The 27,751-nt window shown below is 42.6% G+C and overlaps 1 protein-coding gene across 1 annotated transcript in view; it reads right to left on the reverse strand.

Annotated features, from left to right (window-relative positions):
• Positions 1-27,751, reverse strand: part of mapk8ip1b (mitogen-activated protein kinase 8 interacting protein 1b) — a 71,314-nt gene that overhangs the window by 33,661 nt on the left and 9,902 nt on the right. The window contains exons 2-3 of the mRNA XM_060940705.1: positions 17,827-17,909; positions 6,253-6,364 (exon numbers count right to left, since the gene is read on the reverse strand). Coding sequence (XP_060796688.1) covers positions 6,253-6,364; positions 17,827-17,909 — 195 coding nt within the window. The remainder of the gene's footprint in view (positions 1-6,252; positions 6,365-17,826; positions 17,910-27,751) is intronic.

The raw sequence follows: 27,751 nt of genomic DNA on the forward strand, positions 1-27,751 counted from the left end.
CATTACCGCTATACTAAAACACCGATCCTCCATTTTGAGCTAATTTATCGCCATGCTACGTAGATGTGTTGCTGGCAGGTGCAGCAACACGATAGAAGGTGGATTTATGTTGCATTCATGGTCCAAGAATGTTCAAACTGCAAAGATTTGAACGTGTTTTGCGAGAAGTTCACGGGCACATTGGGCGCCTATGAAGTGGTCTCTCCTCTGCTCTGCACATTTTACTGAAGACTCGTACGAGACCTCTGATCTGTTAAAGAGCGTTGGCTATAAGCCTGGATTGAAAGAGGGTGCAGTACCAACAATTAAAGGAAAAGAAAACTACAAGAAAAGGAAAGTAAGTTCAGTTGCACCGGTTCTCCTGGAATGTGAGCCGAGGGTTGTTGCTAAACCCCGGGACGGAACGTGAGACATATCGCTCGGGCAGTGACCTCCCTGCAGTTGTTGCTAAAACTGGTGACAACCTGTCCCATCCCAGGTTTTAGTAATTGCTTGAGCCGAGCAGTAATGGTGGAGTACTCAGTATGGAGAAAATGGAGAATGAGCTGACCAGCTGTCTGATTTCTTCGCTGGATATGCTCACCTCAGCAGCAATATGTCGCCCTTATGTGGATGAAGCAAATGAATGGAGAACTGAACGAACAACTGAAAGTCAGATTGTTTCAAAACAATCGGCCACAAGATCGGCCTTCAAGAAGCGAGAACACAGACGGGTAAGATGCGACTCTCATTTGGATACAAAACAACAACACTTGTTTACCTGCATTTAGATTAATGCATGTAACTTGTATTGTGTGTTTAAGTTAGCGGTATAAGATTATTTAATTTGCTTCAGAATGTGATTGTCTCAGTTCATCTGATTATTTAATGAGCCTTTTACGTTTTATCAGTGAAAATGCATGCATGTACATGTATGTTGCATAAGTTATGACACCTATCCTGTTTTAATGAAAGTCAACCCACAATCAGTGAAGTCAAATCAGTCTTAGTTGAGCAAGTCGGTAACGCTATTTCTTACTTTTCACCAGAAATTATTTATATGACTTTGGTCTATAGCTGTAAAAGGCCTCGGCCTTAAAACCGGTTCCCGCAGTGACGTCACGCACTCAGGGCTGGCTGGCTCAGCGGGGCGGCTCCAATCACAACTTTGCGGTCGATTTTAACTCTCAAAAATATATACGTATATTTTTAAAATTCCTATTTATGCAGCATACAAGAGTCAAGGATGGAGATACTATCCACTCAGAAATGTATTTAAAAATAAAGGTTCTGCGTATCTGCTTTAATGTTCCACATCTCCGTGACCTTGGCTTCTGAAGTCACATGAAATGTTTCCCATAGGAATGATACCTCAGTGATGAGTAAGAATCTAATGATAAATATAAGTTGACAGGAGCTTTAATATCTAATAAGAGATAATGTAATGTAGTGTTCTTTCTTTGACAGAGTGATCAGGTATCACGTTACTCTGTGATAATGGCTGATTATTAAAATGATGCACTTGGGGCACACCTGCTGACCATAGAAACCATTAAACTCTCTCACTCACTCACTCACTCACTCACTCACACACACACACACACACACACACACACACTTACACTTGACTGGAAGTAATTTTATAACCTTAAAAACCACACAGTAATGTAGAGACCTGCAGGTCAACATCAACACTAGTATTAGCTTGTTTTTGCTTCCTGTGAAATAATCTGAATAACACTCCTTCATAGTGTATCAGACAACAGACAAAGCTGGATAATACTGTGTTATGATCTATACTAGTGCGCTCTATAAACATATTTAGATTTGTGCATAATGTTATAATAGTGTACTACTAAATACAATGGGGCAAAAAAGTATTTAGTCAGCCACCAATTGCGCAAGTTCTCCCACTTAAAAAGATGAGAGAGGCCTGTAATTTTCATCATAGGTACACTTCAACTATGAGAGACAGAATGGGGGGAAAGAATCCAGGAAATCACATTGTAGGATTTTTAATGAATTAATTGGTAAATTCCTCAGTAAAATAAGTATTTGGTCACCTACAAACAAGCAAGATTTCTGGCTCTCACAGACCTGTAACTTCTTCTTTAAGAGGCTCCTCTGTCCTCCACTCGTTACCTGTATTAATGGCACCTGTTTGAACTCGTTATCAGTATAAAAGACACCTGTCCACAACCTCAGTCAGTCACACTACAAACTCCACTATGGCCAAGACCAAAGAGCTGTCAAAGGACACCAGAAACAACATTGTAGACCTGCACCAGGCTGGGAAGACTGAATCTGCAATAGGTAAGCAGCTTGGTGTGAAGAAATCAACTGTGGGAGCAATTATTAGAAAATGGAAGACATACAAGACCACTGATAATCTCCCTCAATCTGGGGCTCCACGCAAGATCTCACCCCGTGGGGTCAAAATGATCACAAGAACGGTGAGCAAAAATCCCAGAACCACACGGGGGGACCTAGCGAATGACCTGCAGAGAGCTGGGACCAAAATAACAAAGGCTACCATCAGTAACACACTACGCCGCCAGGGACTCAAATCCTGCAGTGCCAGACGTGTCCCCCTGCTTAAGCCAGTACATGTCCAGGCCCGTCTGAAGTTTGCTAGAGAGCATTTGGATGATCCAGAAGAGGACTGGGAGAATGTCATATGGTCAGATGAAACCAAAATAGAACTTTTGGGTAAAAACTCAACTTGTCGTGTTTGGAGGAGAAAGAATGCTTAGTTGCATCCAAAGAACACCACACGTACTGTGAAGCATGGGGGTGGAAACATCATGCTTTGGGTCTGTTTTTCTGCAAAGGGACCAGGACGACTGATCCGTGTAAAGGAAAGAATGAATGGGGCCATGTATCGTGAGATTTTGAGTGAAAACCTCCTTCCATCAGCAAGGGCATTGAAGATGAAACGTGGCTGGGTCTTTCAGCATGACAATGATCCCAAACACACCGCCCGGGTAATGAAGGAGTGGCTTCGTAAGAAGCATTTCAAGGTCCTGGAGTGGCCTAGCCAGTCTCCAGATCTCAACCCCATAGAAAATCTTTGGAGGGAGTTGAAAGTCCGTGTTGCCCAGCGACAGCCCCAAAACATCACTGCTCTAGAGGAGATCTGCATGGAGGAATGGGCCAAAATACCAGCAACAGTGTGTGAAAACCTTGTGAAGACTTACAGAAAACGTTTGACCTCTGTCATTGCCAACAAAGGGTATATAACAAAGTATTGAGATGAACTTTTGTTATTGACCAAATACTTATTTTCCACCATAATTTGCAAATAAATTCTTTAAAAATCAGACAGACAATGTGATTTTCTGGATTTTTTCCCCCCCATTCTGTCTCTCATAGTTGAAGTGTACCTATGATGAAAATTACAGGCCTCTCTCATCTTTTTAAGTGGGAGAACTTGCACAATTGGTGACTGACTAAATACTTTTTTGCCCCACTGTATGTTCCATATTACATACATATATTTAATAAAAATTATTGTATCGAGCGGCACGATATCATTCGTTTCTCCGCTTTCCCTTTACAGACAAATGGACAGATCGATGATCATTAGGGCAACGTTATAACTATCGTTTAGCAGGAGGATCAGGTTTACCCAAGAGACACATTTAGAAACAATTGCATGAGCACATCCGTACAGACGTGACTTCTGTGTGCATGGAGTGTTTCATATTTAATGATGTTTAAATGACATTACCGCAGGTATAAATATGCCAAGGCACTATACAGGAGTGGCTCTAATCGTGTGTGTGTGTGTGTGTGTGTGTGTGTGTGTGTGTGTGTAAAAAAGAGAGAAAGAGAAAATTTTCATATCGTTACCTCTCCAGCAGTAGCTATATGATAGCTAACTAACCCAGCTCATTACCAAGCTTGCTAGTGTTAAGTGATGACTCTGGTGATGACCATGATCGCAAATGTAAAAACCCTGCATTAGTTGACCTTTACTGGATCATGAAATGAATCTTCAGAACTTCCTGAGCAGCCCAGTTTATCCTCACAACACTGTTGTTCCTCATCAGAGCATTCAACAAAATACACAAGCATTTACACTAAAATGAGACATTTGGACGGAAAGAAAAAGATGGAAAAACACAGTCGATAAGAGGAACCTTTATTTCCATAGCAGCTGAGAATTTTTTTTTTTTTTTACACACTCCCACCTCCACTGTGCGTCAGAGCTGAAAACACACACACACACACACCTTTTCCGGTTGGTGACATTTTAGCAGAAATCACTCCATATTTTAAACATCTGTAAATACTGTACTGCATTGTTTTTCAGTGGAGGAGCTGTAATGTTCACTTACCTGTAATTGGCCTGGATTTATAATTACAGATGAAAAGTCAGGGGGCGATTTTGTTTCTAACATACAGTGCAATGAAAAAGTATTTGCCCCCTTCCTGGCTTCTGTTTTTGTATAGGTCACGTTTTTTTCAGACCAACAAAATATCAATGGCAACCTCAGTAAACACAAAACACACAGTTTTTCATTGATTGAAAAAAAAAAAAAGTAATCCAATACCAACTGGCCCTGTGTGAAAAAGTAATTACCCCGTTAAGTGAGTCTAAACATCAGTTAAATAGGATCATTCCAGCAGTGTGAAGTAGACTAAACAAGCAGCTCGCTATGCAACGATCAAAAGGAATTCCTTTTGATCCCCGAGATCGAGATGCTGAACCTTTTCTGCTCCTCAGACCTGCCTGATCCATCCTGATGCCCTACGTCTGGCTGGAGTCTCATCACATTGCTCCTGTGGAGGATGGCTCCACGAAAGTCGCACTTGGAAGACGCGCTGGACTCTTACAGTAATGTTTTTATGGCTGAGGACTACAGTTGACTTGCTAACTTTAGGACTGCAGTTGTCATGAACAGTTTTACACTCAAGTTTCCATCAATGAAGAGTTTATAACTTCAACACAACGTGTTAAAACTATAATAATTTCCTGGTTTCACAGTAGTACTTTGTGACTATATAGGACACAGTTATAGAAGCATGTTTTTTATAATCATGTTGTCTATCATCACCCAAATGAGGATGGGTTCCCTTCTGAGTCTGGTTCCTCTCAAGGTTTCTTCCTCGTGTCGTCTGAGGGAGTTTTTCCTCACCACCGTCGCCACAGGCTTGCTCATTGGGGATAAAATTAGCTCATGTTTAAAGCCTTTAATGCTCTGTAAAGCTGCTTTGTGACAATGTCTATTGTTAAACGCGCTATACAAATAAACGTAACTTGAATTCCAGAAAAGATGAGAAATTTTTTTTAAGTATATCAAAAAGGGTTGCAAAATTATTTTTAAGGCTCTGGATGTCCAGCTTACTACAGTGAATGCCATTATCTCCAAATACAGAAAACTTGAAAACAGCAGTGAATCTTCCCAGAAATGTCCGACCAATTGATGTTCCACAGATGACTCATGCAGGAAGTCACACCAGAACCCAAACAAACATATAAGGGGCTTCAGGCCACGCTCACCTCAGATAAGACCAAAGTTTATGATTCTATCATGAGAAAGAGAGCGGCCAAAAAATGGCATCCATCGGACAGTTACAAGGACAAAGAGGAACATACAGATTTGTCTCACATTTGCCAAAAACCCCTTGATGACCCCCAAGTCTTTTGGGATGATGTTCTGTGGAATGATGAGTCGAAAGTGGAACTTATTGCAAGACATAGCTCCTGTTACATCTGGTGAAAAGCTAACATTCCACAATAAGAGCATGATACTAACAGTGAAACATGGTGGTGGTGGTGTGATGGTATGGGGATGTTTTGCTGCTTCAGGGCCTGGGTGACTCGCCGTAACTGATGGAATGATACGAGTAAGTTCTGCTCTCTACCAGAAAATCCTAAATGAGAATGTCTGGTCTAAAGCTCAAACACAAGAGAGAGTTACGCAGCAAGACAACTGAACCAAAGCACAAGCGAAGGTCCACCTCTGAAATGATCAAAAAACAAAATTACAGTTTTGGCATGGCTAAACCCTGAACCCCATTGAGATGCTGTGGGAGGACCTTGAGCAATTCATGTCTGAAAGTCCTCCAATGTGGCTGAATTAAAATAATCCTGCAAAGAAGAGTAGAACAAAGTTCCTCCATAGCAACAGGACAGATCAGAAGCTTTTGGTTACAGTTGATGCTGCTAAAGATGGCTCTGTGTGTGTGTGTGTGTGTGTGTGTGTGTGTGTGTGTGTAGATCAGCAGCTTGAGTAACAGACCGATAACTATGAGATTTTCTCGTACCTTGATGTCGAAGCCATTGCAGTTCAGGCTGAGACCTCGCTCGTCTGTGATCTCTGTGATTTCTGACAAGTCCTCATCCTCAAATTCATTTAAACTTATGTCATGGGTCAACCTGAAAAATATAAAAACACGCATCAGTTTATGAGGAGACGAGAACTGGGTAATGCCATGTGATTGTTGGCCAGTCATGTGATTTCTACATTCTGTGACAGACAACTAAAACACAAACCTTTCCTGTCCATAAAACCAGACTTTTCCCAGTAATGTATACACTGACACTCCTACAAATGATATAGAATGTTTTCTGTAATTGTCTTCAAAGGGCCGAGACTGTGAACATTTTCTGTTTTCATGGTTTTCAGACCAATGAGAAGCAACAGCATAAAAATCTGTACATAGTATAGTTTCCTCTGTTCAGTAGTCATAACACGGCTCGAAATTCGCGGTGGTCCGGTCGCCCGAGGCGACTTAATTTGTCATTTGGCGGGTAATTCCTGTCACTAGCCAGCCCGGCTGGCTAGTTGAAAAAATATATATATATATATATATATATATATATATATATATATATATATATATATATATATATATATGAAGCGAAGATTCAGACACACCGTCAACTCAAGCCGCCACATATTAAGCGCATGCCGTGTCTGTGTTAATCGATGTGTTTATCGGCAGGACGGAAAATACCGAAGAATTCCGAATCATATCATGTACGAGTCAGGCTGTCGTTTTTTTCACTACTTCACTACTGCGCATGCATATAACGCATCTCATTGAATATCGCGGTAATCACATTATCAAATTCAATAGATGTAGCCACATCATCGCTTACATCTGCCAAAGCTACGTTGTGATGTGGAAATTTCTGAAAGGTGTACAGAAACCAGGGCTTTGAACCGGTTCAAGGAACGAAAACGAAAACCGGGAACTTTTTCTATTTCACATGGAACAGAAACGAAACCAGAAACTTTATTATTTTTTATGTTCCGGAACAGAAACGCTTATTAAAAATAATGGTAACCGGTTAATACCGGTTTTTATTTCGTTCCTCAAAGTTTCCGTAGCCTACAAATAAAGCCATTCTTCTCCTGCACAAGTTTCTATGACCCGCTGGGGTTCACTTCCTGTGTGACGTTCGCTGATTGAATGGAGAGAGCGGGAGGGTGGACTACTATCACGTCTCCACGTGATAAAGTGAGTAATTGCATTACTGAGTGTCTGAGCAAAGAACAGCCTGAACGTTGCAACCTCCCTATTGGCTGTTTGTAAAAATGTATTAGTTGTTGCCCTTCCCACGGGAATCATCGCGGGCTCGAGAGACGAGACCTGACGAGTTAGTTCGTTGGTAGCAGAACAAAATGTCTGGACACAAATCGGGTTTTCAGAAAAGGAAAGAAAATAAACGGAGGGTCGAAAATACAAAAAAGGAGGCAGAAAATGCAAAACGAGTTTTAAGGTAGGACAAATGGTTACTTTTCTGAGGCAGCCCACCGTGGCTGCAGGCTTTCAGTTGTCATTGAATGGTTACTTTTCTGAGGCAGCCCGCCGTGGCTGCCTGCAGGCTTATTTATTATAGCCCATTTAGTTAAAATAGTTGATATAAAATGTTTATAGTTATAGTTATGTGATGGTTGTCCTGATTTAGACTGGTGTTTTCTTTTTTTTTTGGGGGGGGGGGGGGTTTGCGCGATGTTGCACCCGGGTCCAGATTAGGGCAGAACCGGCCCTGGCTACATTTCAGCTGTAGTTTGTTTTATGTATGTACTTGCATAGATGTGTACTTGGTCTTCGCGGCGCGGTGACATCATGCGGTAGCCCTCTATAGGGCCTGACTAGCCTTTGGTAACACACTAAACGAATTCTCTTTCATTTTTGGCACTTTTTCTGTTTGTGTAGATGGGAAGACATACTGAGAATCCAAATCGCCAACATTTGAAATAATAATAGTTTTGAATTATTTCTTGTCTTATTTAATGAAGGTTGTAATAGAATTAGCCTACATTTGGCTTAAGCTGGATGAGACAGAGACATAATTTTATAGCCATTTGTTAAACAGCTGACAGGGAACGTAATTAACCGTTCCGGGAACGAAATTTTTTTGTTCTAACCGGTTCGGGAACGTCTATTTAATGGTGGAACCCAAAACTGGAAACGTTAAAATTCCGTTTCTGTTCGGAACGAACCAATAGGAAAAAAATTCTGCTTCAAAGCCCTGACAGAAACCGCCAGAGACAGGGACAAAGCGACCTCGGTCTGAAGAGGAGAAAAAGGCCGCCGATAAAGCGTACGAGAAGCAGAAACGACAAAGGACTTCTAAGTAAGCGTGGGAGCAGGGTAGGCCTCGGCTGCGATACGATTTTTATGAAATAATTAATTTTTTTCAAGTTGATTCCTAGTCAATATGAAGCTCCGAATGCTTTCTCTCTCATAAACGGTTAAATACAGAAAGCATGTTGGACATATTTTGGGTGCTATAGTCATGATAGTAAGTAGATTTGCTTTCAATACTCATACACCAAGTTTTCCAATAGATTATTATTTGTTGATATTATATTATGGTGCTCTGTGTTGTTCTCATTTATGTATTTAACAACAGTATCAAAATACTCGGATCTTGAAATAAATGCACATTAGTCATGAACAATGGGAACGACTCTCTTTTGCATTATTTTTGACAGAAGTAAAATTCATACATGAACAAATTTTGGCGAGTTGATTTTCTGTTTGGCGAGTTACTTTGGAAGGGAACTAGCCCGGCTGGCTGGTGAAAAGATATATGAATTTCTAGGCCTGCATAAAACTCTTTTTTTTTTTCCATGATATTTACATTGAACCAGAGATCTTATTTAAAATGTTCAGCTGAATAATTGAAAATCAACATACATTACAAGATTGAATATGCATTTTTCCATTTCGACCGAGGCCTATAGTTGAAATGTTTTTCTAAGAACAATAATGACAAAGTTAATGCCCATGCATAAATGTTTTTAAAAACACACAAAAACCCCACACATTTCCCTTGAGAAAACAGGAAAATTCAGCCCAAGTGCACTCAGCCTATTCAGGACTTTATTAAACGTCATGAGGCTGGATGAGAAAATGACAAGATATGAAGAGCTTATGAAGCTTTGCACAAAGTTTATAAGTTCCACCTGTGAGTCTGGGAAGGGATTTAAGATGATTTCCAAAATACTGTAAATCAATCATTCCAATGTCCAAAACATCTACAAGTGAAGTGGATTTAAAACCACTGCCAACTTGTCCAGGTCAGGCCACCTCAGCAAATTTAACCTGAGTGCAGGCTCCATGATGCTAAAAGAAGTTTCTAAAAGCCCCAGAATTTCAGCACAGGATCTGCAGGTAACTCTTGCCACTGTTGATGCCAAAGTCTGCCATTAGAAAGAGACTGCACAAATTGGACCAACATGGGACATGGGCCAGGAAAAAGATTCTGCTGTCAGAAAAGAACATTTAAGAGGAAAATAATGTTTAATGGGGTGGTCATAGGACCTTCTCACAATGGTGATCACACTCTCGATCTAATACCAACACTCAGATTAAATACAGAAAAAACAGTCACACTTCCACAGTCTGAAGCTTCCTCAGATCATTATCTCATCTCATTTAAAATGTGCATTAGTAATAATATGCCCCTTGCCACAGTATCACATTAAATGTGCATTCACTTCAACTACTGCACAAAGTTTTATGAATAGTCTCCCATAGTTATTGTCATGTCAGCATGCTTGCTGCGCCTCGAGCTGTTACACGCATCTGTGTACTAATTATTACATGCACCTGTCCCTGATCAGAGCACAATCATGGTGTGCATAAAAGGACTCCTCTATACAGCAAGACTTTGCGACGTATACACGGTAGTACCCCGTGCTATCTAGCCTTGTTCTATGTTACTCTGGTGACCAACTCCGTTTTCGGTTTTGTTTTTCACGACTCCATCTTTGCCTCATGCCTTCGTATATCATTTGCACACCTGTAAATAAAACCCCTTCCTGTGATTACATCTGTCTGCAACCACCTTTACTGACGGTTATCAACTTTGATTGGCTCACCGTCAGACCCCACAGAACTTGATCAGGCAACTAGCTCCACTTAAAAGAAAAATAATTAGAAAGGAAAAATAACTAGCACCCTGGCATAACAATTACTCTTGCACCTTAAAACAGACCACTCAAAAATTAGAACATAAATGGCATCAAACACAATTGGTAGTGTTCAAATTAGCACGGAAGGAGAGCCTCCTAAAGTATGGAAACGTTCTTAGTGCTGCTAGATCAACATCTCTCTCCACCCTAATGGAGGCTAACAAAAAGAATCCTAGATTCTTATTTAATAGTGTCACAAAATTAACTCGGAAAAAGACCACTACAAACACACGCACACCTGCCATTAAGTCATATATATGTCATATAACTAACCCTGTAGATAACAGTATAACTGTATCAGATCAGCAATTAGAATTTTTTACTCCCCTTAGAGAGACTGAATTAATTTCACAAATTTCCTCATCAAAATCAATCAACCTGTGCATCAGATGTGTTACCTACACATTTCTTCAAACAGGTAATACCAAAAACAATTGTAACTCTTCTAAAAATAATCAATTCTTCTCTTAGCAGTGGCTATGTACCTAGCCTAAATCCTTTAAATTAGCAGTTATCAAACCCCTGATTAAAAAAAAAAAAGCCATGAACTTCTCAGCTGTCCAACTATAGACGAATATCAACTCTACCCTTTATCATGAAATGTATCAGTCAGGATTTAGACCTCATCATAGCACAGTGGCAGCACTGGTTAAAGTAGTAAATGACCTACTGTTGGTGTCTGATCAGGGCTGTGTCTCCCTGCTTGTGTTGCTTGACCCGAGTGCAACTTTTGAAACCGCTGATCATTCCATTCTTCTGGATAGACTAGAAAATGTTGTGGGAGTTAAGGGAACGGCCCTCTCCTGGCTCAGGTCTTATTTAAATGATTGTTATCAGTTCGTTGATGTACGGTAAATGGTGACTTTTCTTCAGATATGAAGGTAAAGTTTGGTGTTCCACAAGGTTCTGTCTTAGGCCCACTGCTTTTTTCTTTATATATGCTACCTCTGGGTAAAGTTATTCATAAGCATGGTATTGGCTTCCACTATTATGCTGATGAGACACAGTTGTATGTTTCTGCAAAGCCAGATGAGACACACCAACTTAATAAAATCAAGGAAAGTGTAAAATGACAGACACCTGCTGCTTATTAATTTCCTTCTACATAATTCAAACAGTTTGGCTATGATGGTTCGAACTACGATGGACAATTTTCAGACTGCAATTGCCATGAACAGTCTTGCACTCAGGTCTCCATCAGCAAATAGTTAATAACTTTATCAAAGTTGACTTCATGTTAAAACTATAATGAATTTCCTGGTTACATGATTGCATTATTCACACACACACACACACACACACACACACACACACACACACACACACACCTTAGGGTTCTAAATAGACCAAGATATCAGTAGAGTAACACTAGTCATAATGGCCAGGGGTTCTGGGGCTGCCTTAGGCCCCCAAAAGCTCATGGGTTCTACATTCTCAGAGATGCATTCTAGTATATTTCCTGGCACTTGCAGGCCTCCCTGAAAGTCACTCTTTTTTTGGTAATATTAATAAGATTTTTTTTTGCCACAAGTTGCTGTGATTTTAGTCAAAAACAGACTTAATAATAATAATAATAATAATAATAATAATAATAAAGCTATATTAGTGACATATTTATGGAATAAGAATAAAACAACCAGTTGATGTTCACCAAGTGTCAGCTTTATTTTCAGCTTCAGCCATTCAATTACAATACATGACTATCCAGATCTAATGCATATCATACCTTCCCCTATGGATCATTACTCTGATGGTTTCAATGCACTGTGCTGTGTCATTAAAAAATAAATAAATAAATAAATTGTCAGAGACCAGCACGTATTACGTGCATTGCATGTAAGCACCTTTGAACACGGATGGCACTTTACCAAGAATACAGCATAAGGAAGGAGGCAAACCGGACTATGATCAGTGACGATCTCCACACGGAACTACTTGGGCAGCTATGCACTGGGCACTTAAGTGGACGGGGAGTGGAGTACGTCTGAACGTAGAACATTCGCATAGCGGCGCGCTGTCACCACTGCGTGGGGATAACGAGAAAATTAAACAAAAGACCACATTTTCAAGATTGACAAGTCTTTTTATTAGCGTAGCAGCAACTTTTACAGGCTTGTAGGCAATATTGTGGGCGTAGCAGGAAGGAAACATTGGCCTGATACGCTGAAAAGGCGTTTTCCCCCCCCCAGTCACTGTCGCCTTCTGCCTGGCTCATTAGGGATACATTTTTATAATTCACATATGCAAAATATATATCTGGAGTTTGTATATTTCTGTAAAGCTGCTTTGCAACAACATCCATTGTTAAAAAGTGCTATACAATTAAAACTGAACTGAAATGCTGTAGTGGGATTTGAAACAGACTGGACATATAAGAAACATTGCACAGTTGAAAGAAGTCTACATAGAAGAGTGGGCAAAGATATCGCCCAGTAGATGTCAGAGACTGGAATAGGAAACACCTATACCAGTCCTATAAAGTCTAAAAGCCTCGAAGGTTGTTTCTGCCAAATGAAGCAAGCCCAGTGAATCCAGAGTGCATTTTTAAAAAAAAACTATTTCTTCATTTAAATTTTTTTTTAAATAAATGACTGCATAGTTGGCGGCACGGTGGTGTAGTGGTTAGCGCTGTCGCCTCACAGCAAGAAGGTCCGGGTTCGAGCCCCGTGGCCGGCGAGGGCCTTTCTGTGCGGAGTTTGCATGTTCTCCCCGTGTCCGCGTGGGTTTCCTCCGGGTGCTCCGGTTTCCCCCACGGTCCAAAGACATGCAGGTTAGGTTAACTGGTGACTCTAAATTGACCGTAGGTGTGAATGTGAATGGTTGCCTGTGTCTATTGCCGCTTTTCCACTACAAACGCGGCTGAGTCGGGCTGAGCCGTGCCGTGCTGAGTCGGGCTGAGCGGGGCTGTTGGAGTTGCATTTCGACTACAACCGCGCTGAACCGTGCTGGCTGGAAGTGGGTGGACACATTGGGTGGAGTTAGCGAAAGTGGGTGGACATCAGGTGATGTCGTTAAGCAGCGCAAACAGTGACATCAGTGAGCTTTTAAGCGGTAGTCTCACGACCCGGATAGTAAACAATAAACATGGAGGACATGGAGTCGTTAGTGTTGCTGGTCTTGGTGCTGTGGCTTGTTGTCACCGACAACGCGGACAGATACTGGCAAGAGCGTATAGATGAGGCGAGGCGCATAAGGCTTCAGAAATTCTCGTAATTCTTCTCCTTCCGGGTTTGCGGTGTTTACAGATCTTAGCGCGCTCGCGGGGCGTGTGTGGGCATGTGAGGACACTCCTCCTCACCAATCAGTGCACAGGGGAGTGTCTGCTCACGCCCCCAGCCTCACTCGGCACGGTTTGGCTCGCTTCCGCCCCACTCCAAAACGGTGCGAGTTTTAGGGGCTAAGCAGGGCTGAAGCGAGCTGAGTCGTGCTGGTTTTTGGTAGTCGAAACGCGAGCCGTGTCGGGCTGAAGGGAGCTGAAGTGAGCTGGAAAAGGGCCATATGTGTCAGCCCTGCGATGACCTGGCGACTTGTCCAGGGTGTACCCCGCCTTTCGCCTGTAGTCAGCTGGGATAGGCTCCAGCTTGCCTGCGACCCTGTAGAACAGGATAAAGCGGCTACAGATAATGAGATGAGATGAGACTGCATAGTCAAATTTCCATCGTTTTCCATTCCATAATGGTTACCTACATATACTGTTTAACTGAAGATTCAATACTTGTCCACTTAATGTGTCCACTTATGCTAAAATGACTTGTGTACACAACTGTATATATACGCTGTATTTCCCTCTCTACGGCTTCTTTGGGAACAGACCCAAAGACTGACCCTGGTATTTTGCGACAAATTTAATAGGGTTGCCTGGCATGCACTTTGTAATTTTGACTGAACCAACCATAAATGGCATCAGCCAAGGATCAAATTGGCTGAGAGTGCCCTACTGCCATGAATGTGGTTTCAATTAACCTCATCACAGGGGTGGTCAGACAACAACAGACTGTTGCTGTTGACTTCAGTGACCGATCCAATTCATGCAACATTAGTGTGTTGCCTGGGCAGACCATGAATGTGGTAATCTCAAACATCTTTTTTCAGAAGGAAATGTGAGCATCTATACTCTATGCTTGAGCAGTGTGCATGGGCCTGCATGCCTCCAAGACCAAGAAGATGGTGCTAGACTTCAGGAGGGAGAAGCAGAAGATCAACTACATACCACTCAGGATCTATGGAACCCCAATAGAGAAAGTGAGCAGCTACAGGTACCTTGGAGTTCACATCTCTGAGAACCTGACTTGGACTACATGCATCTTCACCCTGGTGAAGAAGGCAAGATGGCATTTATATCACCTCAAATGGCTGAGAAAATTCAAGATCTCAATGCTGCAGAAATTCTCACACCATCACAGTAGAGCTTGTGCTCTCTGGAAGCATCCCTGCTAGGTAGGGCAACTGCAGCTCTCTCGACAGGAAAGCTCTTCACAAAGTGATCCGGTGTGCTGAACACATTACCAGGACAGCACTGCCCTGCCTCCAGGACATCTACACCAGGTGGTGCAATTCCAGGGCATATCATTAAGGACATTCACCAGCCCAACCACAAACTGTTTCAGTGGTTACCTTCTGGTAAGTGACTCTGCTCCATCATGGCCAAGACAAAGAGGCTGAGGAGGAGTTTCTTTCCCCAGGCCAAACAAACTATGAACATTTATTAACCTTGTTAAGCTACATAACGCACATCCCAGACCTATTTTACACACTGCCCCTCCTTGCAGCTCAGCACCTTCATAAAGCAAACCGTTTCATACACTGTACTTATTTTATAGCCAAGGCCTTTTCTACTGGAGTCACATGAAACAACTCATTTGGCACTGAGTGTTGTCCCTCTGTGTCAAATCTAACACTAGCCATTGCAATATTGAGGTTGGCTATTATGGCCAATCTAAAGCCTTTATTTGTCCCCCTTAGCCTGTGAGCTTGTGGAAGCTAATTCAGATTCGCTCCTGGCCATTGCCGCAGAGACCAATGACAGCTCGGCTACTGGACTCAAAGAGCCTTCCAGATGCAACCACATGCGTATATGATATCCTCATCTTGTTCATATGAGAACCAGGAGGAAAATTCAGGTTCAGATCTTTGTCAGATGCTCTGATGACAGCCATGAACTCTGTATGTGTGGCTTCTGCTTCAACATCATAGCTTTCAGCTGAGCTATATCTGATGCTAGTCCATCCATCCACCATGACAAATACTCGGAGCTCTATTCTGGTCTTTATCCATTATTATCCCTGCTTATTTACAGCTAACGAGTGTGTCATGTCTCCACTGGCATCGCTACACATTCTGAGCATGAAATGTCTGTGCTGACAACTGCCTCTGTGAGATGATAAGGCACTAAATACAGAACTGATGCTTATCTATAGATACCAGACAGCTTAGACATGGTCCAAATGAGTACGAGTCCTGCATTATGACGTTTACCTTCCTTTTTTTGACTCGAGCTCTGTATAGTCAGTTTGGCAATTCTCTGACTCACCACCAAGTGCAAAATTCTGAGGGCAACCTAGTCAGAAATGCAGCTTCAAAGAAAAGCATGGCAGTGCTACTCAGTAGTCGACTGTAACTGGATGAATTACTGAGCAAAACCCAGCTGCTGATGATCGGGTGATGAAGTAGGGTTGAATGGTTGAAGCTACAGCCAGCAACCCAAAGTCGATAACCAGTGAGGGTTTGCTGATGGATGTAAAGGGTAACCTCGATCAGCGTGGGTAGGGGAACAAATAGAGGGGATTCACTCCAGCCAATATATGCGAGTTAGTGACGATCACTAACTTTGGAATTCAGCATTATGGGTGTAGACGCATGGGGGCAACCTCTCTGCTATAATTGCAAGGCAAGCACTGTACAGATCGATCCTGCATAGCTGACTAAAGATCTTTATGAAATTAATATGAGACTGTCGCCAACTTTGGAGGGCAGGTTCACCTGTAATCACAAACTGTTACACAGATGCCCAACATGTGCACTGAGGCAAGAAGAGTAAACTAAAGTATTTATGATGGCATTTTATACATTTATACAGTGCGTCTCGATGCACATAAGGTTTTGAAACTCCACCCCTCATGGTTAGGATAACTAAAAAAAGAAATATTAGCATGTGACTAATGCAGGGGCCACATCAGCATTTTTGTGAGCCTGTGAAGGGCCAAAAGCTATTCATTTTTTTTCTGTATTAATCATCTATTCTAATGATTAACACTAATAACCAGCTTTGAAAGTAAAGCTGTCCTTATCTCCCACCTCCCATTTTTGTGCTCCATCAGTTTTTTTTTTTTAAACACTTATGTAACTCACTACACTGGCTGATATATTTTGGGATTTGGAGTTACTCACTGAACTCACACGAAAGAGCAACACCCTGCATGTTTCTGAACCATTTTTAGATCTGGGTCTGATTTACATCAAACGTAGCAGAAAGAGCTTGATTTTCAGCAGCGTTTCAGCACTGTGAGATGTGAGCCCACGCACTGTGCAGCGACACGGCAGGATATACGAGGTCGTTACGCTACATGTCTTCTGTGAATTCTAGATGTTGCGAGTCTAGCGTGAAAATACTAAGTAGTGTATATAGTAATAATATTTTCGCAAATTTGCGTGGGCTATATTTCGACCATGCTTTAAGTTTGACATGTGTCCTACTTATAATATGCTAATATTAAAATCAAAATCTCACAAAAATGAAAACAGAATATTCAGTATTTAAAAACATTTCCGAAACAAATAGGTGGAGAATTCTATATCGAGTTACATCCTAAGGCGGCTTGGGATTTTTTGACTTGACACGCAGTTTTTGGTGGGGTTTTTTTTTCGCATGCACAACTTTAGCGTCCAAGATTTTTGTCAACATCATGAAAGTCAATACATGAGAAATGAAACAGACCTGCTTGAACACACACTCATGCTACTGACAAGTTACGCAGCAACTAACCTACATGTGTTTCTGCAGCAAGACTGACCTTGTTCCCAAGAGAACTACTGCAGTTTGATAATTTTCTGCAGTTACGTAAAATGTTTGTATTAAATACTAAAAAGAGTTCAAAGCAATAATTTTATATACTGAAATATCAGCACATTTCAGCGCAAGATATCCAAAGCAAAAATAATCTAACGATGAATATTTAATATGAAACTTTAATCATAGGAAGGGTTGAGTGCCGTGAGCAGTTTCTTTCCCCTCAGAGATGAAACCAAAGCCACTGACACCTGTCACCTCTAGTGCAACTCTCTCTCTCTCACACACACACACAAGGTTACTCTCAGTCAAGGGCATCCCTCAGCGATGCTAGAAAAACAGTGTGTTGCTGCCATTACACACACACACACACATACACACACACAGCCTCGTCTGTACCATTTCTCCCACTGATCCTCCATCCATCCCTCTCCTCTGTCTCCAGCTCTGTCGTTCATGCTGTGCAGCAGTGTAGTGAAAGACTGATGTGAAGAGAAATCAGAGAAACGCAAGCATCTTGCTAGCTGCTAATCCAAACCATGGCGCAAAACACAGTGTGCTTCCTTTAACTATTATATAATCTCCTCTCGCTCTGTCCGATTTGTGACTGCAGCATCTTTCTCCCCCCCCTTTCTCTGTGTGTGTGTCTCTCTCTCTCTCTCTCTCTCTCTCTGTCAGTCTCTCTGCTCTCCATTTGTCAAAACAAAGTGCTTACGATTAATGATCCAGCTCCGGTCACCTTTCCTTTCCTCTCTCTCCCCTCCCATCCCTCTCTCTGAATCATGTGGAGGGCAATCTTTGAGGGCAAGTGGAGCAGCTCAACAAGATGATGGCAACATGGTTGTGCATGTGTTCATATTCTATTAAGCATTTCACTACCCTGTTTCCCTGAGGAATGACAGAGAGAGGAAAAAAAAAAAAGATAAAGCAATTACTGAAGATGAACGATTGGATCTGTAAACCAGATGAAAGCACTTTGGCTTCATTGGCCTTTTAGATACACACAAGACAAAATTTTTGCCCACATATTGTTCTTGATTAAAGTGAAACATTTAATGAAGGTCTACTGAATATAATTGGAAAATCGATGCAGTTGGTAAATGTAAAATAAGTACTCACTTCTAATTTGTTTGATTCGACAGAATATACACACTTGAAAAAGCTGCCAATAGCACAAGACAATTTCAAGCTTGAAACGAGTACATTTAACTAGAAATAAAAAGTTTATCAGGGCAGCATGGTGGTGTAGTGGTTAGCGCTGTCGCCTCACAGCAAGAAGGTCCGGGTTTGAGCCCCGTGGCCGGCGAGGGCCTTTCTGTGTGGAGTTTGCATGTTCTCCCCGTGTCCGCGTGGGTTTCCTCCGGGTGCTCCGGTTTCCCCCACAGTCCAAAGACATGCAGGTTAGGTTAACTGGTGACTCTAAATTGACCGTAGGTGTGAATGTGAGTGTGAATGGTTGTCTGGGAAGGGATTCATCTCATGTTATTATCTGTAGCCGCTTTATCCTTCTACAGGGTTGCAGGCAAGCTGGAGCCTATCCCAGCTGACTACGGGCGAAAGGCGGGGTTCACCCTGGACAAGTCGCCAGGTCATCACAGGGCTGACACATAGACACAGACAACCATTCACACTCACATTCACACCTACGGTCAATTTAGAGTCACCAGTTAACCTAACCGGCATGTCTTTGGACTGTGGGGGAAACCGGAGCACCCGGAGGAAACCCACGCGGACACGGGGAGAACATGCAAACTCCACACAGAAAGGCCCTCGCCGGCCACGGGGCTCGAACCCAGGACCTTCTTGCTGTGAGGCGACAGCGCTAACCACTACATCACCGTGCCGCCTGCATATAATCAATATATTTTTATTCCCAACATATTTTTTGGACTGAAAACTTGCAAAATCTTACACAAGAAACTTGGTACTCATGAAGATCTTAGAATTTCAGAAAAACGTTCGTATCCTACTTGTCCTCCTGTGTGTGTGAGAAAATTGTATGTAAGACTAACTAATGTAAATCTCGATTAATCGGCTTCAAATCATGTAAATCACAAATTACTGCACTTATGTAAGGTTTATGCTGTCAACTTTAAATATATTGCGTATTTTTTGTTACACACACACACCTTTTGTGAAACCCAATAGTTTCATGTTAAAAGTCCTTTAGTTAACACCTTTAAATATTATAAAAGCAAAAGCCATAAATTAAGACAAATAATTAATACCTGATAACATTCCTGGTCGTGTCCTGAGAGACTGTGCCGAGGAGCTCACAGATGTCTTTACAGACATCTTCAACATCTTGTTGAGCCAGGCTGTTGTCCCCACGTGCCTCAAAACCACCACCATCATCCCGGTCCCGAAGAAGCCGTCTCCCTCCTGCTTCAATGACTACTGCCCTGTCGCACTCACTCCCATCCTCATGAAGTGCTTCAAGCAGCTAGTCATGAGGCATATCAAGTCTGCCCTCCCCCTGCCCTGGACCCTTTCCAGTTTGCACATCAGTCCAACCGTTCGACCGATGACGCCATCTCCACTGCCCTCCACTCAGCCCTCACCCACCTGGAGACAAAAGACTCATATGTCAGAATGCTGTTCATAGACTTTAGCTCAGCATACAACACAATCATTCCTCAGCAGCTCATTCATAAACTGGACCAGCTGGGACTCAACACCTCCCTGTGCAACTGGCTGTTGGACTTCCTGACGGGGAGACCACAGTCTGTACGGGTCGGCAGCAACTCCTCCAGCACCATCACATTGAACACGGTGGCCCCCCAAGGATGTGTGCTGAGCCCCCTCCTCTTCACTCTGCTGACCCACGACTGCACACCAACATCCAGCTCAAATCTCTTCATCAAGTTTGCGGATGACACGACTGTGGTGGGTCTCATCAACAATGGCGATGAGACAATCTACAGGAGTGAGGTGAGCCACTTGGCCATGTGGTGCAAGGACAACAATCTCTGCCTGAACGTGGAGAAGACGAAGGAGATTGTTGTGGACTTCAGGAGAGAGCACACCCAGCATGCTCCACTATCTATCGACGGTGCTGCAGTGGAGAGGGTGAGCAGCACCAAGTTTCTGGGTGTGCACATCTCTGAAGACCTGTCCTGGAACAACAACACCGCATCACTGGCCAAAAAAGCCCAACAGCATCTGTACTTCCTCCACAAACTGAGGAGAGCAAGAGCCCCGGCCCCCATCATGCACACTTTCTACAGAGGCACCATCGAGAACATCCTGACCAGCTGCATCACCGTGTGGTACGGCACCTGCACCGTGTCCTGCTGCAAGTCTCTGCAGCGCATCGTGAGAGCAGCTGAGAGGATCATTGGTGTCTCTCTCCCTTCTCTAATGGATATTTATAACTCCCGCCTCACCCGAAAAGCCATCAGGATTGCAGGTGACCCCACCCACCCATCTCACAGCCTCTTCAGCCTGCTGCCGTCGGGGAGGAGACTGCGGAGTCTCCGGGCCAAAACCAGCAGGCTCAAGAACAGTTTCTTTCACCAGGCGGTCAGGAGGCTCAACTCCTTCCCTGTTCTGCCCCTCCTCCCCCCTCTGCCACAGATTCTGCCCGCACTCCCCCTGCCCCCACTTCAGCATCTGACATGTCACCCTCAGAGTCCCCCCCCCCCCCCCAACACACACACATCTCATCGTTCATTAACGCACTGAACTCAGGGACCGCACAACTCACTTTACCTCGCTCATTTGCACTATTCCGCACTACCTCACCTTAACAGCTGCTAGTTTGTTTATACTGCTTATTTCATGTTTACCTGCTATACCTCAAGTGCCCTTGACTGTTTATTTATTTGCATCAATTTACATATTTTATATATATATATATACACACACACACACACACACACACACACACACGAGTGTTTAGTCTATGTCTAGTTCTTATCTAGAGTGTTTATACTGTTTATATTGTTTGTTTTTTCAATTATTCTATTTTTATTTATTGCATTGCCTGTTTGCACCGTGGGTCAGAGAGGACTGATATTTCATCTGTGCTGTATGTCGAGCATGTATAGCATATTTGACAATCAAGTTGACTTGACTTGAAATATGACATCATTGAATATATTCAATGATGAATGTGACTGTACAAAAGGAAGATGGTGTATAAATCAGTTCCATTTGCCGCTGCATCTTCTTTTAATACTCTGTACAACACTTTTTTTTTTTTAAAGAGTCAGCACTAAAGGCCAATTTATACTTCCATGTTGAATCTACACCGTAGCCTGACATGCTCCTCTCCAGGAATGTGACTGGTCTATTTGGTAGCATCACATTTCCAGCCGCGCCTTGTTCTCCTCGAAAATCATAAATGTACTATCACAATATTGTGTTTATATAAAAAGGTGTGAGGCTCTATAGTGGCTGTAGATCATGAATCTTGCATCTAATCCTGTGGATATAAACGATATGATGTTATCTTTGTGCCTCGTTCCTGAGTGCGCAGTGGGACTTTCGCTTTGAGTCGCTCATCCTGCTGAACGCAAACGAATTAAACCACTTCAGGAATGTTTTCAGTGTGAATTTACCTGGTTTAGAATTAATCGTACGAGGTTAAGGGATTCATCTCATCTCATTATCTCTAGCCGCTTTATCCTGTTCTACAGGGTGGCAGGCAAGCTGGAGCCTATCCCAGCTGACTACGGGCGAAAGGCGGGGTACACCCTGGACAAGTCGCCAGGTCATCACAGGGCGACACATAGACACAGACAACCATTCACACTCACATTCACACCTACGCTCAATTTAGAGTCACCAGTTAACCTAACCTGCATGTCTTTGGACTGTGGGGGAAACCGGAGCACCCGGAGGAAACCCACGCGGACACGGGGAGAACATGCAAACTCCACACAGAAAGGCCCTCGCCGGCCACGGGGCTCGAACCCAGACCTTCTTACTGTGAGGCGACAGCGCTAACCACTACACCACCGTGCCGCCAGGTTAAGGGATTATTAACGTCAATTATTTCTACAGTGAAACAGAAATAGCATTCTGCTCTTCTTCTGTGTGTAAAAGCAGTCAGGTCTGGTGTTTTTCATGCGACAGCCGCTCAGAGCAGACGTGCAAGTATGAATACTTCACCCAAAGAGAGCATTGACACAATCTATGGCATAGATTCTACGAAGTAGTACAAATCGGCCTTAAGTGACCAATCAGGTGGGATTCAGGCTGCATCCGCTCTCTGTGGACACAGGTCCTTCTCACATTAGAGGTCTTTTTCCCTTCAGCCTTCCACCATTCAAACACACCATTTAAAAGATAAAGAAAAAAGGAGCAATGTAGTTAGAATTCAGCATTTTCCTTCTACTCATGACAGGAAAAGCAAACTGTATCGAATGAAGCATTTGGGTTCACAGAGTTTACCAAAGTCACCCGTAGTTCAAAAGCTGACCTCAAAGTTCTCTTCATCTGAAGAACGTCCTGTAAATTCACTTGTTTACTAAATACCATGGGCGGCACGGTGGTGTAGTGGTTAGCGCTGTTGCCTCACAGCAAGAAGGTCCGGGTTCGAGCCCCGTGGCCAGCGAGGGCCTTTCTGTGTGGAGTTTGCATGTTCTCCCCGTGTCCGCGTGGGTTTCCTCCGGGTGCTCCGGTTTCCCCCACAGTCCAAAGACATGCAGGTTAGGTTAACTGGTGACTCTAAATTGAGCGTAGGTGTGAATGTGAGTGTGAATGGTTGTCTGTGTCTATGTGTCAGCCCTGTGATGACCTGGTGACTTGTCCAGGGTGTACCCCGCCTTTCGCCCGTAGTCAGCTGGGATAGGCTCCAGCTCGCCTGCGACCCTGTAGAAGGATAAAGCGGCTAGAGATAATGAGATGAGATGAGACTAAATACCATTGAGAAATGTCTTTAAAGGGAGTACGGTGTCACTAAAACCGTTTTGTGAGTATTTCTCACTGATGTTGCGCTTCCCTGACAAGTTACGCAGTGTGTTCTTCTCTTGCTCTTCTGTTTTACTCGTGCCTGGTATGTTGTTTTCACACTTGAGTCAGTTATGCCTCGGTCACAACTGGCCGTACGTGCTCCTACGGCCAGTCTACGTGCAAAAAACGCAAGAAACGCACGGAGGGCGCGCGTGTGACGTGCTGATTTTCGAGCCGTAGACCGGCCGCAGAGGTTCTTTGTCATGTCAAACAAACTCTACAGGCGCTTAAGTTTTTTTCAGGTTGCAAGACAAACTTACGGCCAACGTGCGTCTTTCTCCAGGAACAAAAAAAAAAAAAAACGCAGCGATTTGGGAAACGCCAAAAATCGCACGGCCAAAAAATCGTACGTCCGGTTGTGACCTAGGCTTTAGTGAACCGGTTATCTGATTCAGTTATCCGATGTTTAATGATGTGCAGTTTTTCAATTGTTCATTTTAAAACCAACTCTAATCTTTTGTTCAGCACTCATCCTCATCTCATCTCATTATCTGTAGCCGCTTTATCCTTCTACAGGGTCGCAGGCAAGCTGGAGCCTATCCCAGCTGACTACGGGCGAAAGGACACCCTGGACAAGTCGCCAGGTCATCACAGGGCTGACACATAGACACAGACAACCATTCACACTCACATTCACACCTACGCTCAATTTAGAGTCACCAGTTAACCTAACCTGCATGTCTTTGGACTGTGGGGGAAACCGGAGCACCCGGAGGAAACCCACGCGGACACGGGGAGAACATGCAAACTCCACACAGAAAGGCCCTCGCCGGCCCCGGGGCTCGAACCCAGGACCTTCTTGCTGTGAGGCGACAGCGCTAACCACTACACCACTGTGCCGCCCACTCTCATCCTGACTCACAAAATCATTTCCTCAGTAGATGTCTATGTCAGATTAGGACAGCTGTATCACATGTCTGAGACGTTAGCTAGTTAGTTTGATAGCTAATAGCTTGCTGTTTCAGTACAAACAGCTGAAATAAATACAAAATGTATATAGCGACAGATGGATTACTGTGACTGATATTAAGTCTCCCTCCTGCTGTCATGGCTGTTAAAAGTTTTAGATTAACTCGATTCAACTTGAGAAATACACTCATGGGTCAGTTTATTAGGAACACATGTACATCTGCTCATTAATGCAATGCAATCCAATCTGCCAGTCACGTGGCAGCAGCGCAATACATCAAATCCTGCAGATACAGGTGCCAGACACCCACTTAACTATAAGCAAAATCACAACAACAATTTTATTCATCACACGTACGCTTGTGAAATTCCTCTCTGCATTTAACCCATCTGAAGCAGTGAACACACACATGAGCAATGAGCACACACACATTCCCAGAGCAGTAGGCAGCCATGCTAACAGCACCCGGGAGCAGTCGGGGGTTCGGTACCTTGCTCAAGGGCACTTCAGCCCAAGGCCGCCCCATGTTAATCTAACAGCATGTCTTTGGACTGTGGGGGAAACCGGAGCACCTGGAGGAGACCCACGCAGACATGGGGAGAACATGCAAACTCCACACAGAAAGGCTCCCGTCGGTTTCTGGGCTCAAATCCAGAACCTTCTTGACGTGAGGCGACAGTGCTAACCACCACACCATCATGCTGCCCATGAAAAGTTTAATTTCTTTTAAACTTATTGTGCAAAGCCAGAAAGCAGCAGAACAATATGCTACATTCACAGTCTGAGAAGTATCCAACTACTGCCTAGTTTTCAGTCAGTGATTTTAACTTGTAATGCTGTGCTCTTAGTTGTGGTAGAATTACACACAAAGGTGGACAAATTAGTAGCCCAGGCCCCTGGGACAAGAAAGTTGTGTGTCTGGGCTATTAGCGTTTTATTTTCTCCTCCATTCCATAACCATATAAAGAAAAAAAACCTACTCGCTATTGAATTTCACAAAACAAAAGTACATTTAAATAAAGTGTATTTCACAGTTGTGCAACACACCTCGATGCTGTAAATATAGTGTATGCAACTGATCCTGAATACCACCACCTGCTGCTCTACACACATAGTAATAGTCAACGTCATCTAACTCTCCTGCTGGCAAAATACATAATCACCTCATGGTTAAATGCTGCCCTGATGTTTTATCAATGTGTGTCATCAGATGCTATCCCTGATGAAAAACCTCACAGGTTCTTTAAGGATCCATGAGGACTGTCAAAGACCTGCCAAAGATCCTTAAAGATGAAGATTTTTATAGGATCCTAAAAGGATCTTAGAAAGATCTTCAGATGCAAAATCATTCGTAAAGATCCTCAAGGATTTGACAAAATTATTTTAAGGATCCTGCAAAGATCCTCATAATGAACCCCGCAAAGATCTTTGCAAGGATCCTTTAAGATCCTCAAGGATTCAACAAGGTTCTTTCAAAGATATTACAAGGATCCTGTTAAGATCTTTGGTAGGATCCTTGAGGATTTGATGGGGATCTTTGTGAAAGTCTTCACAAGATCTTTGCAAGGATCCTGCAAGATCCTCAAGGATTCAACAAGGATCTTTCAAAGATCTTAAGATCTTTGCTAGGATCTTTGAGGATGTGATCAGGATCTTTGTCAAAACCTTCACAAGATCTTAGCAATGTTCCTCCAAGATCCTCAAAAATTTAACAAGGATCCTTCCATGATCTTAAAAGGATCCTTTTCAAGCTCTTATAAAAGACTAACTGGAATCGTCAAGGATTTAATCATTATCTTGTAAGGATCCTTGTCAAGGTCTCTATGAAATCTTTGTTAGGATCCTTTAAGATGCTCGAGGATCTAATGAGGATCTTTCAATTTTTTTTAAATGATCCTAATTCAACGGAATTGGCAAGGATGGAAATAGATTGAAACTTACATAATTATGATTCATAAGAATTGGAAAAGGATATACCATGGAATCCTGAATAGCCAACATCTTAAAAGGATCTTTGAAAGAATCATGATTTTCAAGATTTCAAAGATCTTGAAAGGATCTTAAGGATTTCATTAAGTTCTTTTGGGATATTTTCAAAATCTTCAGAAGCATCTCAAGATCAAGAAAGCAGTGGAAATCAAGTCTGTGGTACATGGATCTTACAAAATACAGTGGAACCCGTCTGAAGTGAACTTATGGACACAGTAATGCTTTCCATAGCCGGAGCGGTTTGCTTTTAGGGACTGTTCTCATGAGTGATGGCCTAAAAGTGCAAAGTTGGCCTCTCACAAGAACTAGCAAACAAGATGTGCGTAAATACAAAAACTCTGAAATATCCTTGGTGAAAATCTTTCAAGGATCTTCAAGGAGCCATAAAGTTTTGTGAGGGTCTTTGAGGATCTCAACAAAAGATCCTCAAGAGATTTTGAAGGATCTTCATAATTCTTGGCAAGATCTTCAAGGATCTACAAAGATCTTTTAACTTCTTGCCAAGATCTTCAAGGATCTACAAGACTCTTCAAAGTTCTTTTCAAGGTCTTCAAGGATCTTTAGAATTCTTGTCAAGATCTTCAAGGATCCTAAACAAAAAAAATCACATTCAATTCCAAACAAAATTCTTTATTGACACTATCATAACATATCATGAACACAAAGTTACGGTGAACATTCAGGAAAAAGCAAACGGATGGCAACATTACTGTGTCCTCATCAATCTTTTTGCTTTTTCCTGAATGTTATTTATTACAGTGCTCAGCGTACATGAGTTGAAAAGTAACATTTTAAACAATATCTCAATGACACAAACAATTTCCAAAATGTTGACAAGACAAAGTTTAATATAACATCTGTTTAACTTATAATGGAAAAGTAAGGTTAATAATATAAACTTAGATTACACATGTTTCAGTTTTACTCAAATTAGGGTGGTGCAAAAACGAGTACACCCCACAACAAAAACTGCTACATCTACAGGCAGTACTTTGTATGGCCTCCATGATTTTTAATGACAGCACCAAGTCTTCTAGGCATGGAATGAACAAGTTGGCGACATTTTGCAACATCAATATTTTTCCATTCTTCAACAATGACCTCTTTTAGTGACTGGATGGAGAGTGATGCTCAACTTGTCTCTTCAGAATTCCCCAAAGAAAATAATTTCTTTACACCACAAAGGTGAAGGCTACAAGAAGATCAGCAAAGCTTTACTTATCAGTCAGAATACTGTAGCAAAAGTGGTACAAAAATTTAAGATGGAACTGCAACCATCTCACAGAGACGTCCAGGTCGTCCACGGAAGTTAACACCTCGACAGGAGCGTCTTCCGATGAGAAGGGTTGAAGAAAATCGGCATGCAAGTTCACTGCAGTTATCTACAGAAGTAGAAAGCCAAACTGGGGTGACTATTTCCTGTGACAAAATATGGTGTACACTGCAGAGGAATGGCATGCATGGATG

Source organism: Neoarius graeffei, chromosome 15 (genome assembly GCF_027579695.1).
Source record: "Neoarius graeffei isolate fNeoGra1 chromosome 15, fNeoGra1.pri, whole genome shotgun sequence".
In the NCBI taxonomy this organism is placed as follows: domain Eukaryota; kingdom Metazoa; phylum Chordata; class Actinopteri; order Siluriformes; family Ariidae; genus Neoarius; species Neoarius graeffei.